This window comes from Cyrtonyx montezumae, unplaced genomic scaffold (assembly GCF_038088225.1).
Source record: "Cyrtonyx montezumae isolate F1298 unplaced genomic scaffold, pur_monq_1.0 scaffold_14, whole genome shotgun sequence".
In the NCBI taxonomy this organism is placed as follows: domain Eukaryota; kingdom Metazoa; phylum Chordata; class Aves; order Galliformes; family Odontophoridae; genus Cyrtonyx; species Cyrtonyx montezumae.
Window position 1 is genome coordinate 7,557,366 of NW_027071870.1, and position 20,546 is coordinate 7,577,911.

General features: G+C 60.4%; 2 protein-coding genes across 2 annotated transcripts in view; both read left to right on the forward strand.

Annotated features, from left to right (window-relative positions):
• Nucleotides 1-1,641: 1,641 nt before the first annotated feature.
• Nucleotides 1,642-14,525, forward strand: LOC136045391 (uncharacterized). Its single transcript, XM_065731216.1, has 19 exons — nucleotides 1,642-1,784; nucleotides 2,530-2,641; nucleotides 2,776-2,839; nucleotides 2,960-2,994; nucleotides 3,268-3,328; nucleotides 3,407-3,463; nucleotides 3,554-3,613; nucleotides 4,514-4,569; nucleotides 4,983-5,688; nucleotides 5,992-6,110; nucleotides 10,287-10,420; nucleotides 10,676-10,772; nucleotides 11,402-11,457; nucleotides 11,565-11,615; nucleotides 11,882-11,990; nucleotides 12,079-12,124; nucleotides 12,627-12,725; nucleotides 13,014-13,094; nucleotides 13,167-14,525. Exons 1-19 carry the CDS (start codon nucleotides 1,655-1,657, stop codon nucleotides 13,494-13,496), a joined length of 2,403 nt encoding a protein of 800 aa, XP_065587288.1. The 5' UTR covers nucleotides 1,642-1,654; the 3' UTR covers nucleotides 13,497-14,525.
• A 5,868-nt stretch (nucleotides 14,526-20,393) lies between these two features.
• Nucleotides 20,394-20,546, forward strand: part of SPAG6 (sperm associated antigen 6) — a 34,767-nt gene continuing 34,614 nt past the window's right edge. Inside the window, exon 1 of the mRNA XM_065731353.1 lies at nucleotides 20,394-20,503. Coding sequence (XP_065587425.1) covers nucleotides 20,488-20,503 — 16 coding nt within the window. The 5' untranslated portion in view covers nucleotides 20,394-20,487. The remainder of the gene's footprint in view (nucleotides 20,504-20,546) is intronic.

The window sequence follows — 20,546 nt, forward strand, 5'->3', positions numbered from 1 at the left end:
AGTTTTTCCTTCAGAAATCAATCCAGCAAGAAATTACAACTTGTAGTAAACAGCTACTTATTATTTAATGTGCTTCTCTGACTCAAACAGTATTATGTTGTGGGTTTTTTTGTTTTGTTTTGTGTTTTGTAGAATCCATACATTACAACAAAGAAGGCTCAGTGCTGACCGAAAACAAAGATTCTGGGGACAGCCCATTGCTCTGGAGATGAAACTCTCCCAGAGTCAGTAACGATTTCATACAAAATCAGAGCTAGAAAGATCACCTTAAGTTACCATCTTCTAACTCTGCAAAAACCAATATACAGGAAAAAAAAGTGCAACACCAGGAGTTTTCAGGAATGCTTATGGCAACTCTGAAATTTTAGGAATTAGCACTCCTGATACAGAAAATGATTTCCCTTCACTTTGGACAGCTGCATCATTTTCTTCTGAGTAATGGACAAGCTGGAGAAACAGCAGCCTGCACGGGTTGGGGTGGTTTATTTCACTGATTAATTAATATTCGGGTATTAATGAACTTCCTCGGTAGTTTTTTTATTCGATACACATTCCCTACCTTTTAGAAATTACAATGAACTGGGTTTAGAACGCGCAAACACTGTGCACGAGTGGTGAAATCTGCTCAGCCTCACAGTGTGAATGCATCTTGTTCCTTTTTGGAGGGGGAAAAAGGGGAGATGTTGCTGAGAGGTGGGGCAGGGGAGGAGAAAACACAAATTATTTTAAGCACTGATGCGGATTCCGCAACGTCGTGAGGAACGCTTAACAGATTCATTTGTCTTTGAATGCAGATTTTAATTTACAGATTTCCACGCGGTGTCGGTGATAAGGAAGGAGATTTCCGCGGCGCGCAGCCACGCCACGCGTGCACATTTCTGATATTTTTTTATTACGCTCCTGTTTCATAGCCGTGGTCTCCGCACCTTCGTAAACCCACGGCTCCGAGCTTTGTCCTCTCCTCCATTTTATGGTTTTTCTTCTCCTCCATTTTATGTCTTTTCTTATGTCTTGCGTCTCTATGTGACAGCGGTGCCACGGGACGGAGGACGGCCGCCGCCGAGCCCACCTTGCCGTTGTCACGCCTTCCCGGTGCGCGGCACAAGGCGCATCCCCGGAACGCCGTCCGCCGGGCTCCGCGCTCCGTCCCCGGGTGCCGGGGCTCTCGTTGTTGGGGCGCAGCGCGGGAGCAGCGCGGCGCGCACGGGGCGGCGGCGTTGGCCGCGGCGGTGCCACGAGGCCTAATCCGGACGGAACCGCGGGGCCGATCCTGCGGGCGCCGGGATTTCCTCTCCTCCTCCGCTCGAGCGCAGCTGAGAGCCAGGCTCGGAAATTCACGTTTTCAACGCACGGACGGAGAACCCCGCGTCCGAAGCGGGACCGCCCCCGCCTCGGCACCGAGCGGAGGGCTGAGGCGCAGGAAGGGAGCGCCTTCATATCACAAAGGGAACCGGGCGCGTTTGCCCAGAGCCGCCCGGCGTCTCGCTTCGTGCCGCCCCGGGCGGGAGGAGGCGCCGCCGGGACGCGGCCCCACGCTCGGGCTCCACTCCGCTCCCCGCCCGGCGGCGCCTCCTCCCGCCGGCGGCGCTGCTGCGACGGCTCCGCCTTAGCGGCGGCGGTCACGTGGGCGCGTGTCGAAGGTCGCGGCGCCGCAATGGAGCTGTCGGCGTACGCGCAGGGCGGCTGCCGGCTGCTGGGCGACCCCCGGCGCCTGTCCCGCCGCGCCTACGCCGCGCTGCTCCGCGCCGCCTTCCGAGGCGTGCTGCAGCCCCGCGCCGGCGTGGGTGAGCGGGAGCGGGCGGCGGGGCTCCGCGTGGGGCGGCGGGGCTGCCTGCGTGCCGTGTGCTGGGCGCAGGGGTGCGCGTGTGCGTGTCGGTGCGCGTGCACATCGGGGTGTCCGCGCGTATCGGCGGCTGTGCGTGAGTGGGGGTGTCCGCGCGAGTGGGTGCGCTTAGGGGGTGTCCGTGCTGGCAGGTGTCCGTGCGTGCGAGTAGGTGTGTGTGCACGGAAGGATGTCTGCGTGCACATGGGGGTGTGCGTGTATACAGAGCCACGTGCGTGCGTTTCTGTGTCCACATAGGAGTGTGCACGCGTGTAGATGTCTGTGCGTGCACACAGAGGAAAGTGCACGCGTACAGGTGTATGTGCGCACACGCTTGCACGTGGGTGTAGGTCCGTGTACACGGACGTCAGTGCACACGCAGAGTCGTGGCCGTGCATGCACGTGGGCACGCGCGTATCGCATCGCCAGCGGCCCCGCGCCGCTCTCACCGACCGGACCCCTCCCGTGGCCGCCCCGCTCCCCCGCCCGCTGAAGCTTTCGCCGCGCCGCGCGCGTCCGTGCCCTCCCCGCGTTTTTCCTCGGGGCGGGCGCGGGGCTGGGGGAGCCGCTGCCGCCTTCCGTACCCGCGCGGAGGAGCGGCTCCGGGCGGGACGCGCCTTCGGGTCACGGGATGGAGCGCGCGGCGCGGGGCAGAAGCGCCGTCCCGCGGGCGAGCGGCGGTGTTGGCAGCCCCGCGTCTCCCGCAGCCGACCCCGAGCTGAGCGACGTTGACCCCGCGGTGCTGAAGCAGTGCCACGCCGCCGCCGCCGCCTGCATCCTGGAGGCGGGCAGGCAGCGCGCCGACCGCGCGGCCCTCAGGTACTGATGGTGCCCGGCAACGCCGCCAAGCAACGCCGGGGCTGGCGGGGCCGTGTGTGTGTGTGTGTGTGTGTGTGTGTGTGTGTGTGTGTGTGTGTGTGAGGGGATGCCCATGGCCGTGTGTCCTTTTGCAGCGCGTGCCTGGAGGAGTGCAAGTTGGACAGGGAGCGCATCGAGCAGTTCTGCACCGAATACCAGGTCTGGCACGCTGCTGTATCACATCGGTGTTTTCTTTCTCCTGGAGCAGTTGGTTCGAATTTTGCAAATGTATTTTGCTCTTGTCTTTCTTTCTTTTTTTTTTTTTTTCCTTTTCTCCAGAAAAACCAGGAGGCACTGGAGGAGCTGCTGGGGAGGTAGGTGGGCACAGGGCTGCGGGAAGGGAGGCTGCCTGGGGAGCACCAGGCACACTTCTCATCCATGTCAAAAGTAATGCTTTATGGATTTTTTTAGTTATCATTTTTTATTGCATTTCTAACAGACTATAGTAAACAACTGTAGAAACTTGTCCCCCTCCTTTCCATATTGCCCTTTAAGTCATTGTGACCCTCTGCAGCAGTGCTGCGTACCATAGGCGGGCAGTGTGGGCTCAGCCCCTCCTGCACCACCGGCTGTTGTCTCCCTCCCAGCATAGGCCGGGCTCCCCCACACGTGACAGACGTGTCCTGGCACCTGGCGTACCGTATACAGGTAAGGATGGGGGCACAGGGGTGTGGGACCCCCCCCCCACTGCCAAGGCCCTGATGTGCTGAGCGCTGTTTGCTGCAGACCCACGAGCTGCACCGCGCCTACCAGCCCACCTACATGCTGACCCTCAGCACCGAGGTAGGTGTTCCTCTCACCCACCCCCAGGGAAGAAGTGACATTTATGTCATTTTGCAGTAAAGCAGCCTGCTTTGGTTTTGTTTTCTACAGAACAGTGATGTGGGATCACAGCCAGACCTCACCTTCACCTGCACCATGGAGCAGCTGCAGGTACCTCTCTCCTCCTCATTTCCCTCCCTGGCTCCCGCTCTGGATGGCAATGTCTCTAACACTTTTTAAATCACAATTAAATGGTACAAATAATTCTAAAAAAAAAAAAAAAAAAAGCAAACAAAAAACAGGCAGGAGGGTAGGGGTAAATTTGTTGTATGCTTCTGGTTGTGGTGTTCATTGAAGTTGTAAAGTGAATAATTTCAGTGGCATGTGCTACTTTTAGTACATGCATAGATAATGGGTGTGCTGTCACACACGTGTTTGGGAAGGAATGCATCACTTCTCCAAAACTCATCCCACTGGTTCAGGGAAGTGGCTGAAGGAAGCAGTTCAATGACCTAAGCATGCCATACTTCAAAGCAGGGAATGAACTGAAGCCAGCATCAGCGTGCAGGTGACATGCCAGCAGTGTGGTGAAGCAAACACTGAGCTCTGCTCTGTGGTGTAGCTACACACCTGTGCAAAAGGGAGTGATCTGGGGGTACTGGGAGGTGTCATTGCCAGTGCCCAAGCTTGGGCTGATGCTGCCCTGGGCAGAGCTGGCACTTGGGATAGTCCCTGTGCAGAATGGCACTCAGTATTTTCAGGGTGGAAGAGGTGCCTATGATGCTCAGAGCAGCCGTGTGCAGCAGCCATTGCAGCTGTACTGATGTGGTAAGGACAGCAATGTATGTTAGTAGGTCATATATGTTACAAGGTATTGTCCTTCAGTTCCAGCGTGCCATCCTATTTTATAGCAGGAAAAAAAAACCTGTGAGAAATGTAATTATTTGCTTGTGTTGTCCAACGGACAAGGAGTACATCTGGGATATCCCATTCTGCCATGCACCGAGGGATGCTGTGGCACCTCGCGCTGGCCTTTCCAAAATACTCATTCGGAGGTGTTCCCTCTTGCAGGATTTGGTTGGGAAGCTGAAGGACGCTGCCAAGAGCCTGGAGAGAGCAACGCAGCTGTGACCGAGGGCAATCAGGCACTGCGTGAGAACATTCCCTCTGGCAAACGCCCTTCATCTCAGTGCACATCTCTTGATGCAAACTATTTTTTTTAATGATTTCTAGGCATGAATTAAACAAAGAGTTTGGATGGAACATGCAGTCAGTATTCCACGTTCCTGTTACATTTTCTTGAAAATTAACTCTTCACTTAAATACTGCCTCAATTGTTGTGTCTGCAGAGCATCCCTCCTCTTTTTACTCTGTGCGTTTTCCTTCGGGTTCCATTAAAGGCGATTTCCACCCCCTTCGCCCCCCCAACCGCCTGGGCTCAGCTCCCCACAGACGAGTGCGCGGTGTCGGCGCGGGCCGCGGGGTACCGTACGCCGACGGCTGCACCGCCCTCCTTGTTACCCTCGGGCTGATCCCGCAGCCCGCTCTCTCTCCTTCCCTCTCTCCCGCCCTGCGATGCCCCCCACCCGCACCTGCCGCCGGGGGGAGCGCGGGTGCCGCGGGAAGGGAAGGATCGGGTCGGGGCTGCCCCCCCGCGGGGAGGCGCGGAGCGGGCCCCGACGGAGTGCGCCGGGCCGGCCACGGCGCAGTCCCGCTCTGCGCTGCGGGGCTCCGCCGCCTCCCCCCGCCCCCGAGGGGCCCCGCGCAGCGCTGCCCCACGCGTGGGTGCGGGAGGGCCACGCAACAAGTGCGGCGTGGGGGGCCCCGAAGTAGGGGGGGGGGACGGGACGACGACGGGGGACACGCGCGACCGCGGGGGTAGGAGGCGGAGGGGGCGGCGGACGCTGAGCGGGAGCGGGCGGGGAGCGGGGCCGGGGCCGGGCGGGGGTCGGGCCGGGGCGGGGAGGCGGCGGCGAAAAGGAGGCATCGGCGGCGCGCGGGCGGGCGCGTGCAGGGCCGGGGGGAGGGGAGGGGGCGGTTTGGGGGGGCGGGGGGAAGCGGGGGAGGAGAAGAGGGGCGGGGGGCGGGGGGGAGGCGGCCGGGTGCGGGATTGGGTCACGGGGAGGCGGCCGGCCCCGGCCGCACCGCCGCTAATTCCCAGGCCACCCTTAAGGAATGAGGAGCCCCACGTGACGCTGGCGGGGCGGGCGAACTCCGAGCCATTTTGGGGACGGTGTCAGTTTCCAGTGTGTGCCTTCAGCCTCGCGTTTTTCCCTCCTCCGCCCTCCCTCCCCCGTCCCCCCGCCACCAACTATGAAATAATCATAATAAAAAAAAAAAAAAAACGGCGAGCGGGCGGCGGAGCGGGGGGGAGCGGGCGAGACAATGGGCCGGAGCGGGCGGCCCCCGGCCGGCTGAGCCCGGCGCGGCCCCGCGCGGCGCCGAGGGAGCGCCGAGGGTCGGCGGAGCGGCGCGGACACGGCGGTCCCGCGGGCGGCATGAGCGGAGCGCCGCGGCGGCGGCGGCGGTGCGCTCCTCGCGATTGACAGCGTCTGCAGTTCATTTCAAGATGGCCGCTTGGCTCACATTCATTTTCTGCTGAACGACTTTTAACTTTCATTGTCTTTTTCGGCCGCCCCGATCGTCGCCCGCCGGCTCCCTTTTCCGGGTACGTATGCGGCGGGGTGGCCCCGGGCGGGCGGGGGGCGGCGGGGGGCGGCGGGCGCGGGGCGTCCCCGCTCGGCGCGGTTCGGAGCGGCGCTGACAGCCCCGCGCCCGCCGCACGCGCGCACACACACACACGGCGGCGGCGGCGGCGGCGGCCCGGGCGGCCGCTTTCGTTACGCGCCCACGGCGCCCGATTTTAGTTCCTTTCTTCCCCCCCGAGCCCCCGAGCGGCTTTAGGCGCGCACGGCCCCCGAGGAGAATATTTGTATTTGCGGCCCCCGCTGCCGGCCCGGCCCCGGCGCCCTTTGTTTAAAGGCAGATTTTGATGGAACGGGGACGATCGCGAAGCGCGGAGCCGCCCGGGTCGAGCGAGCGCGGGGCTCTCGGCGATCAACGCGGCCGGGGGGGGCGAAGGGGCCCTCGAGCGCGGCCGTTTTATAGGGACGGGGCCGTTGGGGGGCGGCGGTCCCCGCGCGGGGGCTGTTAGGCTGCGGGCCGCCCCGCACCGAGTGTTATTAACTTAAGTTGGGCGAGCGGCGGGGCAGAGCGGGTGGCGGTAAGATGGCGGTCCCCGGCTGCTCCCGGCTCCTCTCCCCCGGTCGTGCAGAAAACGGCGAAGTTTGGGGTAACCCCGCTGCGAGGGGCGGCGGGGGGGGCAGCGCCGGGACGCAACTTTTTTCTTTTTTTCTTTTTCTTTTTTTTTTTTTCTTTTCACCCCTAGTTTTGGGTTGAGCTCGCGGTTTGAGTGTGGGCTTCGGAGCGGCGTGCGGGGTGCAGAGCCCCGGAGCGGAGGGACGGGGCCGCGGACGTGGCCGCTCTCGGTCGAGGTTCCCTTCTCTCGGGCCCCGGAGGGGACTTCGCGCGCAGTCCCCGCCGGGTGCGGCGGCCGCGCGTGGGGGCCCCCGACGGCCGCGGGCGGACGGCTGTGGAGGTGTCTGCGGGTGCGTGGCCTGGCAGAAAATACACGCGGGCAGGGGACGTGCGGCTCTGTAAATATTCGCCAAAAAAAAAAAATCAGGTAAAAATAAAGGGTAAAAAAAAAAAAAAAGGCGCTTTTCTGTGGAAGTCGGAGGGGCACTTTTCAGCCTTTAGAAACTTTGCTCGCTGCTCCGCTCCCCACGAAGCTCGGGGACCTGGCCGGGTGTGTGCCCGTTCCCGGTCGGGAGATGCTGTGAGCACCGCTGCGAGCCCCAAGCGCTCCGAGCGGCCCCGGGGGGCCGTCCCCGGGATGGGGGCTGCAGCCCGCGCCGTGCCGAGCGCTGCCCCGGCCGTCCCCGGCGCACAGCGAGCACCTCGGGGCGGTTCCAGGGGACACGCTGCGGAGTTAACGCGGTACCGCGGCGGCTGCTTAAAGGACGGGATCTTTTTGCTCTCTGTCCCGACCTTCGGCTCTTCGTTGGCTGCAGAGCGAGGACGCGGAGCCCCCGCGGGAAGCTCTTGTCGCGTCCCTCCCCGAAGCGGCGCGGGGGCAGAGCGGGGCGGCCCGGCCGGGGCTGTCCGTGGGCTCCGTCGGGCAGAGTTCGGGAGCCGGTTGCGTTTGTAGATTTGTGATAATGCCGCTGATCCTGAGCGGGAGAGTACCCTTCTGGTTTTCTTCATTTTGACATCACCCGTATAAGGCCTCTCAATAATCGGTTGCGGGCAGCGTTTACTCCCGGCGGGTGTTATCTCCCTGTGTTTGGATCGGGCCGCTCTGTGTGTCGGGTGTAAATACACACGTGTTGTTCCGGCCCGGAGTTGCCGGGTGACCTCGTCAAGCGCTGCCACCGCCGGCTGGAAAAATCCAAAGGGGTTTATCTGCTGGCCAAATCCAGGGCTCATGCTGCGTGTGCGTGGGGCCGGTGCGCGGGGCAGGGACCGATACTCATGGTGGTCCCGTCGGGCGGGGATTGTGGAGTGACACAGCGCTGACATGGGCAGTGTGGGGGCGGTAAATCTCCCGCGTTCGAGCTGGGGGGGTGGGTTCGTCAGAACACATTTCAGGGTTAATTCAATCCTCATCCATTTATGAAAGAGTGAAATAAACGCGTCTCTGTGTTGAAAAGTTGGTCCCAGAGCGCCAGAGCTGGGGAGGAATCCTTGCTCAGCTCTCGTGCTGAGGTTACTCCGGGCGGTTGGGAGCGGCGAGCACTGTGCGGGCAGAGCCAGAACCGGGCGGGCAGCGGGGCAGGGTGCTGCCTGTCGCCGGCGCAGCAGCCCTGAGTGCCGCTTTGGGAGTGAAGAGTGGAGGGGTCGGGGACCCTGGAAGCTCCATTCAGACGGAACACAGCAGTGCGGGCTCCCTCTTTGCTGCCCGATGTAGGAGCAGCTCTGAGGATCCCGGCTCACCCGGCGTTTTGGACGTTTCGCTTTTCTCTGTGCCTACTTGCCCTGGCTTGATATCGGGGAGCTCGTTTGGAGCTCCTGCAGGAGCAGCAGCAGCAGCAGAAGTTTCCGTGCCGAGGTCGCTCGTCGGCGCTGTGCGCCGTTCTCGGGCAGCGCCGTGCCCGGTCCGGGCCAGCGTGGCCGAACCGTGGAGCCCACGGGAGAGCCGCGCGTGCCCTCCCCGGGCTGCGCGGTGCCGGGAGCGGCGCCCCGAGGGGCGGCGGCTCCGCGCGGGGCCCGGGGAGCGGCGTCGGGCAGCGGTGGGGGTGGGAGGGACCCGGTGCCGGGCGGCATTGCTCGGGTCCAGCGGGCAGAAGGCGATCTGCCGTGCTGCTGTCGGGGCCAGTGGGGCAGTTTCCCGCGGAGTGCTTTCCCCTCCGGTTCGTATTCCTTCTCGTTTTCAGTAGTGTGTGTGCGCGGAACGTCGGTGCCACTGCACCCGATGGGCTTTATGGGTTTCAGGCTGTGAAGATGACATTTGTTTTTCGCTCCCGTCGCCGCGTCGTGTTGACAAGGTGTTGATTTAGCTTTAGGAATGGTCCGGTCACATGGTCCCTTGCGTGTTGTCACGGAGGTACCGTTTAAGGTCGGTTTGGGCTTTGTGTTTTTTTCCCCCCTCTCGGTGCGCCGCTTCATGACCCAAAAGGGGGAGGGTCATAAGGACCGGGACGTGTGTTCTGCCCTCATCCCCTCGCCCGGCGCCTCGAGCCTCTGACCCCCTCCCGAGGAACTTCGCCCCGCTCCGCTGCTGCCGCGGGATGCGTTCAGATGAGCCTCAATAGAGGGGGGAGAGAAAGAGAGAGCGCTGCAGCGGGGAGAGGAGAGGAGCGGCGGAGGCAGGCAGGGAGCAGAGGGGCCGCGGGCGCGGTGCCCGGCGCGGGAACGGGCGGAGAAGCGGCGGGGGGGAGCGGCGGCTCGGCGCAGCTCCTCGCCCCGAGTCGACGTGGAGAGAGAGAGGCCCCCGCGAGGATCCGAAATGGCCGAGGCTCGGGAGGAGCCTCCCGCGCTCGCCTCGGCCCGGCTCGGCCCCGCACCGCGCCCCGCGCCCCTCGAGCCCGACCCCCCCCACTCCCGGCGGCTCCCGCCCCCCTCTCGCCGCCCTCCCCCTGCCCGCCCTTCTCTTCCCTTCCCCTTCCCTCCTCTTCCCTCCCTCCCGTCCCCTCCCCTCCCCTCGCCGCCGGGCTCCCAGACCCCCGCGGGCCGCTCTGCTCCTCCACCCCCTCTTCCAGCCCCCGGGCCCCGCGTCCCACCCCCCGGCCCGGCTCGGCTCGGCCCGGCCCGCCCCCCCGGCCGCCCCCCCGCCCGGCTCTCGCGTGTTCCCAGCGGTGGCAGGATGCCAAGTGTAAGTGTAAGTTGCTATAGCAACCCCCTCGGAGAGCGGAGCGGATCCGGATCGGCACCGAGCGGCAGCCGCGGCCGCCCGGACCCCCTCGCGGCCCGGCCCCGCCGCCCGGTGCCCGGCCCTGCCGCGAGGTGCGTGTCCCCCCCCCCCGCCCTCCCCCCGCCTCCCCTCCCCTCCCCGCTCTCCGGAAATGCCAGGGCAGCCGCACCGGGAGGCGCTGGTTCCCCTTTGTGCTGCTCGCCGGCAGCCCGGTGCCCGGCCGGCCCCGCCGAGCTCCGCGCCGCGCCGGCAGCCCCGGCAGCCCCGCGCCCGGCGGGCAGCGGCCGCGCCTCCACGCGCTGCTCCCGGCCGACCCCCCGCGCTGCGCCCCGCACGGCCCGGCCCGGCCCCGCACCGCCGCCGCCCTCCGCCGGGCCCCGCACCTGGGACGCGGCCCCGCTGAGCGGCCCGCCCCGGCCGTGTGTGTTGCAGAGCCGCCTCGCCCCGCGCCAAAATGCACCGGACGACCAGGATCAAAATCACCGAGCTGAACCCGCACCTCATGTGCGTGCTGTGCGGCGGGTACTTCATCGACGCGACGACCATCATCGAGTGCCTGCACTCCTGTGAGTACCGCGGCACCGCGGCTCGTCCTGGCGGCGGCCCTACGGTCTTTGTTAAAGGCGCAATATATGTGCTCTAAGCGTCGCCTTTTCATGTTAATTGCGGCTGATTCGAGTATTTGTTTAGCTTAAGCAGCGCGCTGCTGACAATGGCCGATTCCCGGCCGCATAGTTTAGGAGATCGCACCTCTCTCCGTCTATGCATGCTCGGTGTGTCACCTCCGACCATCGCTAAAGGCTCCCGTGTTTGCCTTGCAGTCTGCAAGACGTGCATCGTGCGGTACTTGGAGACGAGCAAGTACTGCCCGATCTGTGACGTCCAAGTGCACAAAACCCGGCCGCTGCTCAACATCAGGTAGGAGCGGGCGCGCCGCGCGGGGGCTGCGCCGCTGGGCGATCTTATCTGTGCGTCGCGATTTCAATCTGAAAGGAGCCGTGAATTTACAGGCTGCCTCGCGGCCGGGCGCTCTCTTTGGAGTTTTGTCATTGATGGAAGTTGAAGATTCCACCGGGTGCGAGCGGAGTGCTGTCGGGCTTTGCGGAGGGAGGTTGCGGCGGGCGCGGTGCCGTCCCTGCGCACCGGAGCTCCCGTCGCCGCTGGCCGTTTCCCACGGGCAAAGCTCAGCCCCCAAAACTTGCCGGAGCTCCGGCGGCCGAAAGCCAGTCCCTTTAAGCACGCTTCTCCCGCCAGAAGCGTTTTCTCCGCGCCGTCCCTTTCTGCCACTCCTCGTTTTCTGAGGAGGAGCTGTAGGTTTAGGCAGAGCGATTTTTCGGCGGCTGTGCCGCGGGTGAGCCGGGCTGGGTTTTACAGCGGTGCTCAGAGCGGCGTTAGTTTGATTTTAAGCTCCTGTAAGCTGCGTTTTATGGGCGGCCTCCTGCGAGGCCGGGATGCCTGTTGTTGGCAGAGGTTACGCGCCAGGAGCTGCTGTTCGCATCAAAACGCCGCTTCATCCGCTCAGTGTTGTGCTCGCTGCTTATTTCCAGGTCAGATAAAACTCTCCAGGATATTGTGTACAAGCTCGTACCGGGCCTTTTCAAAAGTAAGTACCGAAAAGTAGAAGGAATACCCTGAGCCCAGAACTGCTCTCCCGCATCACTGCCGGGAGCTGCAGAGAGGTTCTGATGCCCCACGTGTGCTTTTCCCCAGATGAAATGAAAAGAAGAAGGGATTTCTATGCTGCTCATCCGTCGGCTGATGGTAAAAGCTTCTTGCTCCTGACTGTAATCGATGTCGCGTTGCCCTCGGTGCTCTGCTCTTTCCTTTATAACTCACAAGCGGTGGTGTTGTCGGGGTGGAATTTTAAGGATTAAATTCAGCATGATAAAAGTTTGCTGCTTTGGCGGTTCCGTAGATTTAATTCGTAATCTCACCGTGGGGATTTTTTTTTTTCCTCCTCGCTGAGAATTGCCCTTCTTCCTGATTTGAATTTCAAAATGTAAATTATTGTGGAAATTTCTGCGCAGCTGCCAATGGCTCTAATGAAGACAGGGGAGAAGTGGCTGACGAAGACAAAAGAATTATAACAGACGACGAGATAATAAGCTTATCCATTGAGTTCTTTGACCAGAACAGGCAAGTTCCAGAATGGCAGTGTTTTATGCTCACCTGACTGATAGCAGCTCTTTGTTATTTGTTGTAATTGTTTCATTTCTCCTCGTAGACTGGAACGGAAAGGAAATAAAGAGAAAGAAAAATCCAAGGAGGAGGTAAATAACTTTCCTTTACCCCAGAGGAAATGCGGCACAGCCGTGAGCAGGTTCCTAGTAGGTTTGCAGCTGGGAAAAATAGTTGGTTTGTGTCCAGGACAAAAAAGGGGCTTCCTGCAGCCCTGCATGCTGCCAGCTCCTGGAAATAGCAAATAACAAATGCTGGCAGTGTCACTTTGAAAGTTCAATCTGATGGGTTTTTTTAATTATTATTTTGTAATATGTTATTTTTATTATTATTATTTAGTCAGCCTGTAATACATATGCATTATTGAAAGGGATTTAGTGTCAGATACAAGCTTTTTTGTTGTTGTTGTTGTTAAATCAGTTGCTTTTTAATTATTTTTTCTAGACCTGTGTTTTACCACGCCTTTCTGTTGACCCCTAGAAGAGCAGGAATTGCCATATTTTGGTTTTTAATTTAACAGTGTGCATTTTTAAAATCTCACCTACAATGTTGGAGTGCAGCTTTGGTGACCCGTATCCCTTCCTGTGCTGATAGGTGAATGACAAAAGATACTTGCGCTGCCCGGCAGCAATGACTGTGATGCATCTACGAAAGTTCCTGCGGAGTAAGATGGATATCCCCAACACTTTCCAGGTACCTCACTGCCCAATCCCTGCTAACGCTGCTGGTATCCCATGCTTTGGGTTTCTGGCTGCTTATGTGGAGTTGGCAGCACACTGGTGGGAGTGAGTGTATTATTTAATGTACCTTGTGGAGGGTTTGGCCATGCTGTAGATATTGAAGTGTGAAGAGATTAATTAATCTGTTTAGTCTATGTGAAAATTCCCAGTTCCCTGTGTGCCGGGCCTGGTGTTTTGGGATGCTCTGAGGCTGCCTTCAGCTCAGAGCTGCATGCTAACCTTAGGCTGTGTCTCCTGGCAGATTGATGTGATGTACGAGGAGGAGCCCCTGAAGGACTACTACACGCTGATGGACATTGCCTACATCTACACCTGGAGACGGGTAATGACTGAGTGGCCTGCAGTGGTGTTGTGGGATGTTACCTAGGGTTCTGACGGGTCTCTTGCCTTGCAGAACGGCCCGCTGCCTCTCAAGTACCGCGTGCGACCCACCTGCAAACGGATGAAGATCGGCCACCAGCGGGAAGGCCTCAGCAACAGCGGCGAGCTGGAGAGCGACTCGGGCAGTGACAAGGCCAGCAGCCCAGCTGGGGGGCTGCCCTCCACCTCCTCCTGCCTGCCCAGCCCCAGCACGCCGGTCCAGTCCCCCCACCCGCAGTTCCCACACATCTCCAGCACCATGAACGGCACCAGCAGCAGCCCCGGCAGCAACCACCAGTCCTCCTTCACCAACAGAGCGCGGAAATCCTCCATAAACGGCTCCTCGGCCACTTCGTCCGGCTGACGGCCTGGCCCCAGCCCTCCTCTCTATAGATCTCTCATGCCGTTACAGCTTTATAGATGCTAATACACGTGACTCTCGTCCAAACTGCTTTCTTTTGTAGTGACACTGAACTTGGCTATAAAAGGCGAACTAGGTGACATTCGCTGTGTGGACGTTAATTGCGACGCGAGATTGAAATGTAAATGGTTTCCAAAGGACCGGGAAGCAAACAGAAGTGACACCTGGGTGTGCTGAGTGCTGCGGGGCCCTCAGCCCGACCGAGCTGGTAGAAGCCCTGGGATGTAGCTGGTTAACCCAGACTAACTCCTCCACCGCGTTCTCTTCGATTGTTATTGTTATTATGCCGTTTTGTGAACCTGTAGAAAGCAAGTGCTTTTTCATCTTGAAATTCGACGAAACAGAAAGGATATGCATAGAATAATGCATATATGTAGCCATGTCACTGTGAATAACAATTTTTGCGTATTAGCCATTTTGATTCTTATGTTGCATCTTTAATTCTCTGTTGCTGCGCAGAACCGATCAAACGAAAAGTAAACTTCAGTTTTACAATCTGTATGCCTAAAAGCGGGTATAACCGTTTTATTTACTGACTTGTTTAAATGATTCGCTTTTGTAAGAATCAGATGGCATTATGCTTATTGTACAATGCCATATTGGTATATGACATAACAGGAAACAGTATTGTATGATATATTTATAAATACTATAAAGAAAATATTGTGTTTCATGCACTCATGATATGGTTGTTAAATTTCAGAACCGGTTCGACCCTTGCAGATGCCGCCTGGTTGAGCTCTGCTCGCACTGCCATAGAGCTGCAGCGCTGAGGAAGCACAACCACTCTGATAACCTGGAGGCAATTGCCAATCCCGAAAGCATTTGACTGCCTTTGTCTTTTTTTTTTTCTTTTTTTTTTCTTTGTTTTCCAAGCGGTATATTTTTTACTTTACCAAATATTGTTGAAGTGATGAAGTGAAGGAAAAAAAAAATAGCAAAAAAAAAAAATTAAAAAAAAAACAACAAAAAGTTAAGGGAGATGAAAGTAATTGATGTGCTTGATTGCCTTTTTATTACTCGGTGCGGTGGGGACTGTGTTTTTAAAAGCACATGGAATCATTATAGAAGCCATAAACTATTTGGTATAAATCTTAAGGAGCCAGCGAGTCGCTGGGTGAAGGCATTTTATCTAAATTTCTTTTAATATATATGTATATGGTACAGTACTAACTTCATTAGAACTTAACAGGTACTTGAATCTTTCCAAGAAATGGCGGAGAATGCCTCCTCGGTAAAGGCCGCCAGCGGGGGCGTTTCCTGGGGGCTTCTGAGGGTATGGTTTTTTCAGCAGAAGGAACTTTTCTGACACCAAACAGAACGGCCCAGAACACTTTTCAGTTTGTGCTTTGCTTTGGTCGAACTTCGTGTGTGTTCATCACCCACCAGTTATACATTTGTGAGGGTGTTTATTCTATATGGATATTGTTTCATGTTTGTACGGGAAAATTGTAGTTAAACATTTCATTGTCTCCAGTCTGCAAAAGAAGCACAATTCTATTGCTTTGTCTTGCTTATAGTCATTAAATCATTACTTTTGCATATAAATTGCTGTTATTTGTCCCGCTTGTTTTTATAGACCAGGTGATTGCAAACCCTCCACAAGGTTCTTGCTTATTGATGTATAATGTCTTGTTAAACAAGAGTTGATATTTTTTCCTGTAGTAAACATGTACAGTTCGATTTCAACGGTAAAAAACTTCAGTTTTATATACACGAATAACTTTCATTTATAGTTGATCAAAGAAATAAACAAATAAAAGGGATAATTCATTGAAAAAAAAAAAAAAGGACCAAATGAGCTTTGTCGGTAACGCGGCGTCCAGGGAGAGACGTACTCCTCTCGTTGCAGTCTGTCGGGGCGGATGAAAGCCGCGCGACGAGCGGAGCGGCAGTGCCGTGGCAGCACGGCGATGTTCCGGCAGTGCCGCGCCGGTTGCGGCGCTGGCAGCGCACGGCCGCGGTGTGCCGCGCCCCGTCGGGAACCGCGCGCCGTGCGGCACCACGGGCAGAGGGGCAGGGCCGGGCTGGGGGAGCGCGGCGCGGGGCTGCGGAGCCGCGGTTCGGTGCCACGGCGCTCCGCGCGGCCGTGTCTCGGCGCGGCTCCCTCGGCTGTCTGTTACCCTCTCCGTCCTGTCGGAAGCAATACTGGGCGAGTCCAGCCCTGAACCTAAAGCAAAGCCCTGCGCGTTAGCACAAGTCACCGAACGGTGCTCACTCGCACCGGGAGGAGCTGAAAATCAAAACCGTCGGCGTTTAAATCAAACTTCTCTTCGTAAAGTCTCCGTGCAGAGCGAGGCAGTGGCACGGGGCAGATACCTCCCTCCGAGGGCTGTTAACTCTCCTCCTTCTCCTCGCTCCTCCGCCAGAAGCCGAGCGGCTGCCGCAGCCCCTCCCGCCGCGCTCCTGCAGCCGTCGCCGCCGCTCGGGATTCCGCGCAGGTCTCGGTCCGGGAGCGGAGCGCGGAGCTCAACTTGGAGCTGCGCGGCGTTCCTCTGCGCGCACAGAGGGCGGGGGTCGACGGCAGAGGGTCCCTGCAGCTGGTGAAGAGCTCCCAATTAACTGTGCGTGAGAGGAGGCTGCTCATCTCCCGACGTTGCATTTGTTGGGATCGGGACGGAAAAGACGAAGTTTGCAGGACAGCAAGAGCGCGTTCAGCAACCCGGCTGGATAACAGTAGGGGCGAGCGCCCTATAGCTTTCTATATTCGCGCCCTAACTTTCCGCCCCATTCCGGCTGCCCGCGGACCCCAGCCGGGCTCTGGTGATGGAGGTGCTGCCGGGGACGGAGCCGGGCAGAGGCAGGAGGAGCTCCGGGGCGGGTGGGCAGGCAGGAGGCAGCCGGAAAGGCGGAGGAGAGCTGTGAGGAGCCGGGTTCCCCCCGGGGTGAGCGGTGAGGTTGGAGCGTCGCATCCCGAGCGGCTCGGAGCCGCGGAACCGCCGCCGGGTGCCGTGTCCCGGGCGGCCGTGGGTAGCTGCGGGCGGCCCCGCTCTCTCCTAGAGGCCCTTCCCGGTTTTTTGGTGATGGAGAGGGCTATGAAAGGCTCAGGTCGAGACGACAGGCGTCCTGCCGGGAGAAATCCCGTTGTTCTTCCTTTTCCCCCGCAGCCGTCGAGGACGTGCCTCTAGCTCCGGGTAGCCCCGTCATGCCCCGCTCGTTTCGATTCGGACGCCCCAGATCGAGGCGCGACCGGCCTGGCTCGGGGCAGCAGCCCCGCACACCGCGCGTCCTTCGCCCCCACCTCACTCCATCCCGCGGGCCCGGGGCTCTGCCTGCCCCCTCCGGCCGCCTACCGGGCCCGCGGAACTCCCGCATTTCCCATCCATGAACTACACCGCTCTCAGCCCGGAGCGGCGGCGGCACCTCGCGCCCTCCCGATGCTCAGAGGGTGAAATTCGGAGACAATGTTTACCCAGCCAAGTGTTTCCTGTTTCCGCTGTTAATTTTTAACGTCCTCGCTTCTACTCTGGGTACTTGAAACGGATTTCCTTCATTTTACTACAAGCTTTCTTTTTCACGCTCTCTCCAGAACCGCGTTTGTTTTACAACCGCGGAGATCATCGACAATAATAACAAGAATGAAGGGGGAACGGGAGCAGCAGGGCGGCACGGAGCGGGCACAGCCTCGGGGCCGCGACGAGATGCAGGCCGCCCTTGGGGCCGCGCAGACGGGGCGGGAGGCGGCCGCGCACGGCTCCGCTCCGCTCCGGCGGGGCCGCTATCGGCCGTACTGGGGCGGCCGCATCTCCGCCGACGCGGAGCGGAGCGGAGCGCGGCCTCCGCCTGGGCAGAGGCCATTTTGCGCCTGCGCAGCTCCCCCGTCTCGCGCCTGCGGAACTTCCCCTGCGCTCCGTCAGATTCGAACGGGACCCACGCGGGACCCGCGCAGCACCGCGTGCCCGGAGCGGGGCGCCCCGTTCCCCCCCCGCGAGGCGCCCGCAGAGCCCGACGCCCCAGTGCCGGCCTCTCCCTCGCCACCTCCGCGCTAGGTGCTCGGGGCTCGCAGGCTGTGCAGCTGGTTTGTTGCTAGTGGCAACCACACGACAGCGATTTGCAGCTCGTTCTGCTGCCGGTGCCTCTCGTTCCACCTTCTCCCGCACACCGGAACGTCGCCGGAGGGCCCCCACCTTCCAGCCGCGGGGACAACGGAGGGGCTGGCGGACGGGGCGGGCGCCGGGCATCTCGCGGATTTTGCGTTTTCGCCGTCCATTTGCGAGCTGCCCGCGGCCGCAGCCCGGGGCTGGGGTGGGCGAAGCGCCCGTGGGTTCCCGTAGGGAGGTCCAGGCAGCGTGCAGTCCGCACCCACAGCCCCAGCGGTTGACACGAAGGGAGAGCTCGTTCCTTTCCGCTGCCCGAAGAAACGCGGATCCGGCTTTCGGTTTTGGACCGTCTAAAAATATTTATCTTGTATTATTATTGTTATTATTTTGATAGTACTGCACAGGAGCCGGCGGTTCCGCAGGAAACCAGAGATTCAACCATCCGCACGTGGTAAAAGGGCTGAGCCTCAGCAGCTGGCATTTCCTGGCCCCATCCCGCAGCCAACCCGAAACACTCTGCCCATTTCCCATCTATTTTTCCCTCATCATTTTTGTTCTGCCTTTGCCCACCGCAATGGCGAAGCGCCGCTCCCCACCGGCCGGAGCCGTGCGGCGGTAGAACCGCGGCGGCAAATGCTAATGTTGTCCTCTTCGGAGAGGAAAAAAGAGAAGTCCTCTTCCCAGCGCCCCGACGTCGATGTGTCTTCGCCCCACAGAACTACTTCGTTCCATAGGAGGGACCCTCAAATGGAACCAGCCGCCAGGAGCGCGGGGTGGGACCGCGGGATACCGAGAGCCGCGGGGAGCCGTGCGGAACCCCGGTAGCAGAGAGGGCTGTGGGACAGCCCCGGTGGAGTCCCTCCTGGAGCCGGGTTGGTCACGATAAAGCCGACCTGGGCTGGGAAATTAAATCATTTATTGCAACGGTTGAACTATTTCTCTTGTAATGTGAGTCCTACCCCAGGCTGAACACCCTTTGCTCAGCGATGGAGCATCTCATTCCCCTCCAATCCGGACCCCTCGTGAACCCTCATTCAGGAAGTCTAGCGCCCGAACCCCGAATCGCGGGGGGAAACCCCGGGCTGTGCACGTCGCCCTCCCACCGACAAGCGTGCCCGTGCCGCAGTTAAACTCTCTTTTTTTTGCAAAACTATCTGCGCTCAGAGACGGAACGATCTGCCTGACGGGGACACTCCATGGGAACACCCCATGGGGACATCCCGCGGGGACGTCCCGCAGCTGCCGTGCGGTGCGGCGGGACACGTCGCCTTCTTTCTACCCGTGCCGTAGACAAGCGGTCTCATCGCGGTACCGGCGGGCACGGGCTACCGGGGAGGGTCAGCTGAGAGGTGACGGCCGCGGAACACCCCCGGCCGTGCCAGCACCCCGCGCCCCGGCCCCCCCGCGGCCTCCAGAGCCCCACGACTACCTTCGCTCTCTACCGGGCCGGGGAAAAACGGTGCGTCCCGGCTCCATCCGGCCGCGTTTCCCAAGGAATCAAAGGTAAGGCACAGCCGCCAGAAAGCGAGCACGCGGCACTGATCGGGACATTCGGTGTTCGTTCCCCCGCTCCCTGTTAATTTCCGAAGCCGACGTCCCTCTCGCGGCGACGTCACTGCCATCAGTGATTTTCCGTCCTCGGTACTTTTGCGAGAACTCCGGTGACGTTTCCGCAGCCGCGTTCGCGCGACGTTTGTCCCCACGGTGCCGTCCGCTGCTGCGGTCACGCAACGGCCCCGCGCGGTGCGGGGCTGAGACGCTCCGAGCGTCGGGATCAGTTAAACAGAGAAATGAATCGATCGGCCATCGGCACAGCTGCTTTTGGAAAATAACCCCGCGAGCCATTCCTCAGCGTTTGTTTATTTATTTATTTTTAATTTAACTTACTTAAGAGCAGAAATTAAGCGCGCAGCAAACGTGTTTAGCAGCTGTTCCCTTCCCGAGTCCACACGGCGATAATTTCCCCAAATATTTTTTTGTGACAAACGGCCCCGCCGATCCCATCCCGTACCGCCACGTCTCCCCGCTCCCTCTCCGTTTGTTTGCTCCCGGGGAGCGACGCTGCCGTTAAGCGCGGCGGGCGGCACCGGCACCGCACCGCTGAGCGCACCCGGGGATTCGGGGTTAAACTTTCGGCGGCTTTCTTACTCCTCTCCAGTGCATTTTCCCTTCCAACTTGGAGCCGCGCGGCGCGATTTTTCCCCGTTATCCGCCGCACGGGACGGTCCCTCCGGGTGAGCCCACCCTGAGCACGCCGTCCTCGGGGTACCGGCAGCCGCCCTCGGGAGCTCGGGCCCGGTGTCAGTGGGAGCTGCTCCGCAGCTCGGCAACGGGCGGAGGGAAAGGGGAAAAAAAAGAAGAGAAGAAAGAAAGAAAAATGAAAAGACCCTGCAAGACGCGCTGCGGCCGCTCCGCTTTTCCCTTCTTTTTTCCCTCCCGGGGCGGCGGTACCCGCAGCAGGGAGGGCGGTGGCTGACCCCGGGCCGGCCCCGCGGGACTCCGCGCCCCGCCCGCAGCTCCGAGCCGCGACGGGGCAGCGGCGGGGGCGGGGCGGGGCGGGGCGGCGGGGGCGGGGCGATGACATCACAGGCGGCGGTTAGGCCCCACCCCCGCCGCCGCTTCCGCCCGCCCGGTTGCCGGGGCGACGGGTACACAGCGCGGGCGCGCAGCCTCCGCCATGAGCCAGCGGCGCGTCCTGCAAGGTAGGCTGGGGCTGGGGCTGGGGCTGGGGCTGGGGCTGGGGCTGGGGCCGGGGCGGCGGGGCCGGGCGGGCGCTCTGCCGCTCACCCGGATCCCCTGCGCTGCCGCCCGCAGTGTTCGAGCAGTACCAGCGCGCCCGGACGCACTTCGTGCAGGCGGTGGCCGAGCTGTCCTCGAGGCCGCAGAACATCGAGATGCTGCAGGACGCAGGTACGGGCCGGGCCGGGGGCGGCTCTCGGCGCTTCTCCCGGGG

Excerpts from the sequence above, each read along its gene's own strand:
- LOC136045391 (XM_065731216.1), top strand. The coding sequence starts at position 1,655 with ATGGAGCTGTCGGCGTACGCGCAGGGCGGCTGCCGGCTGCTGGGCGAC. Across the intron at positions 1,785-2,529 it reads GCAGCCCCGCGCCGGCGTGG|CCGACCCCGAGCTGAGCGAC; the intron begins GTGAGCGGGAGC and ends CGTCTCCCGCAG. Across the intron at positions 13,095-13,166 it reads ACATCTACACCTGGAGACGG|AACGGCCCGCTGCCTCTCAA; the intron begins GTAATGACTGAG and ends CTTGCCTTGCAG.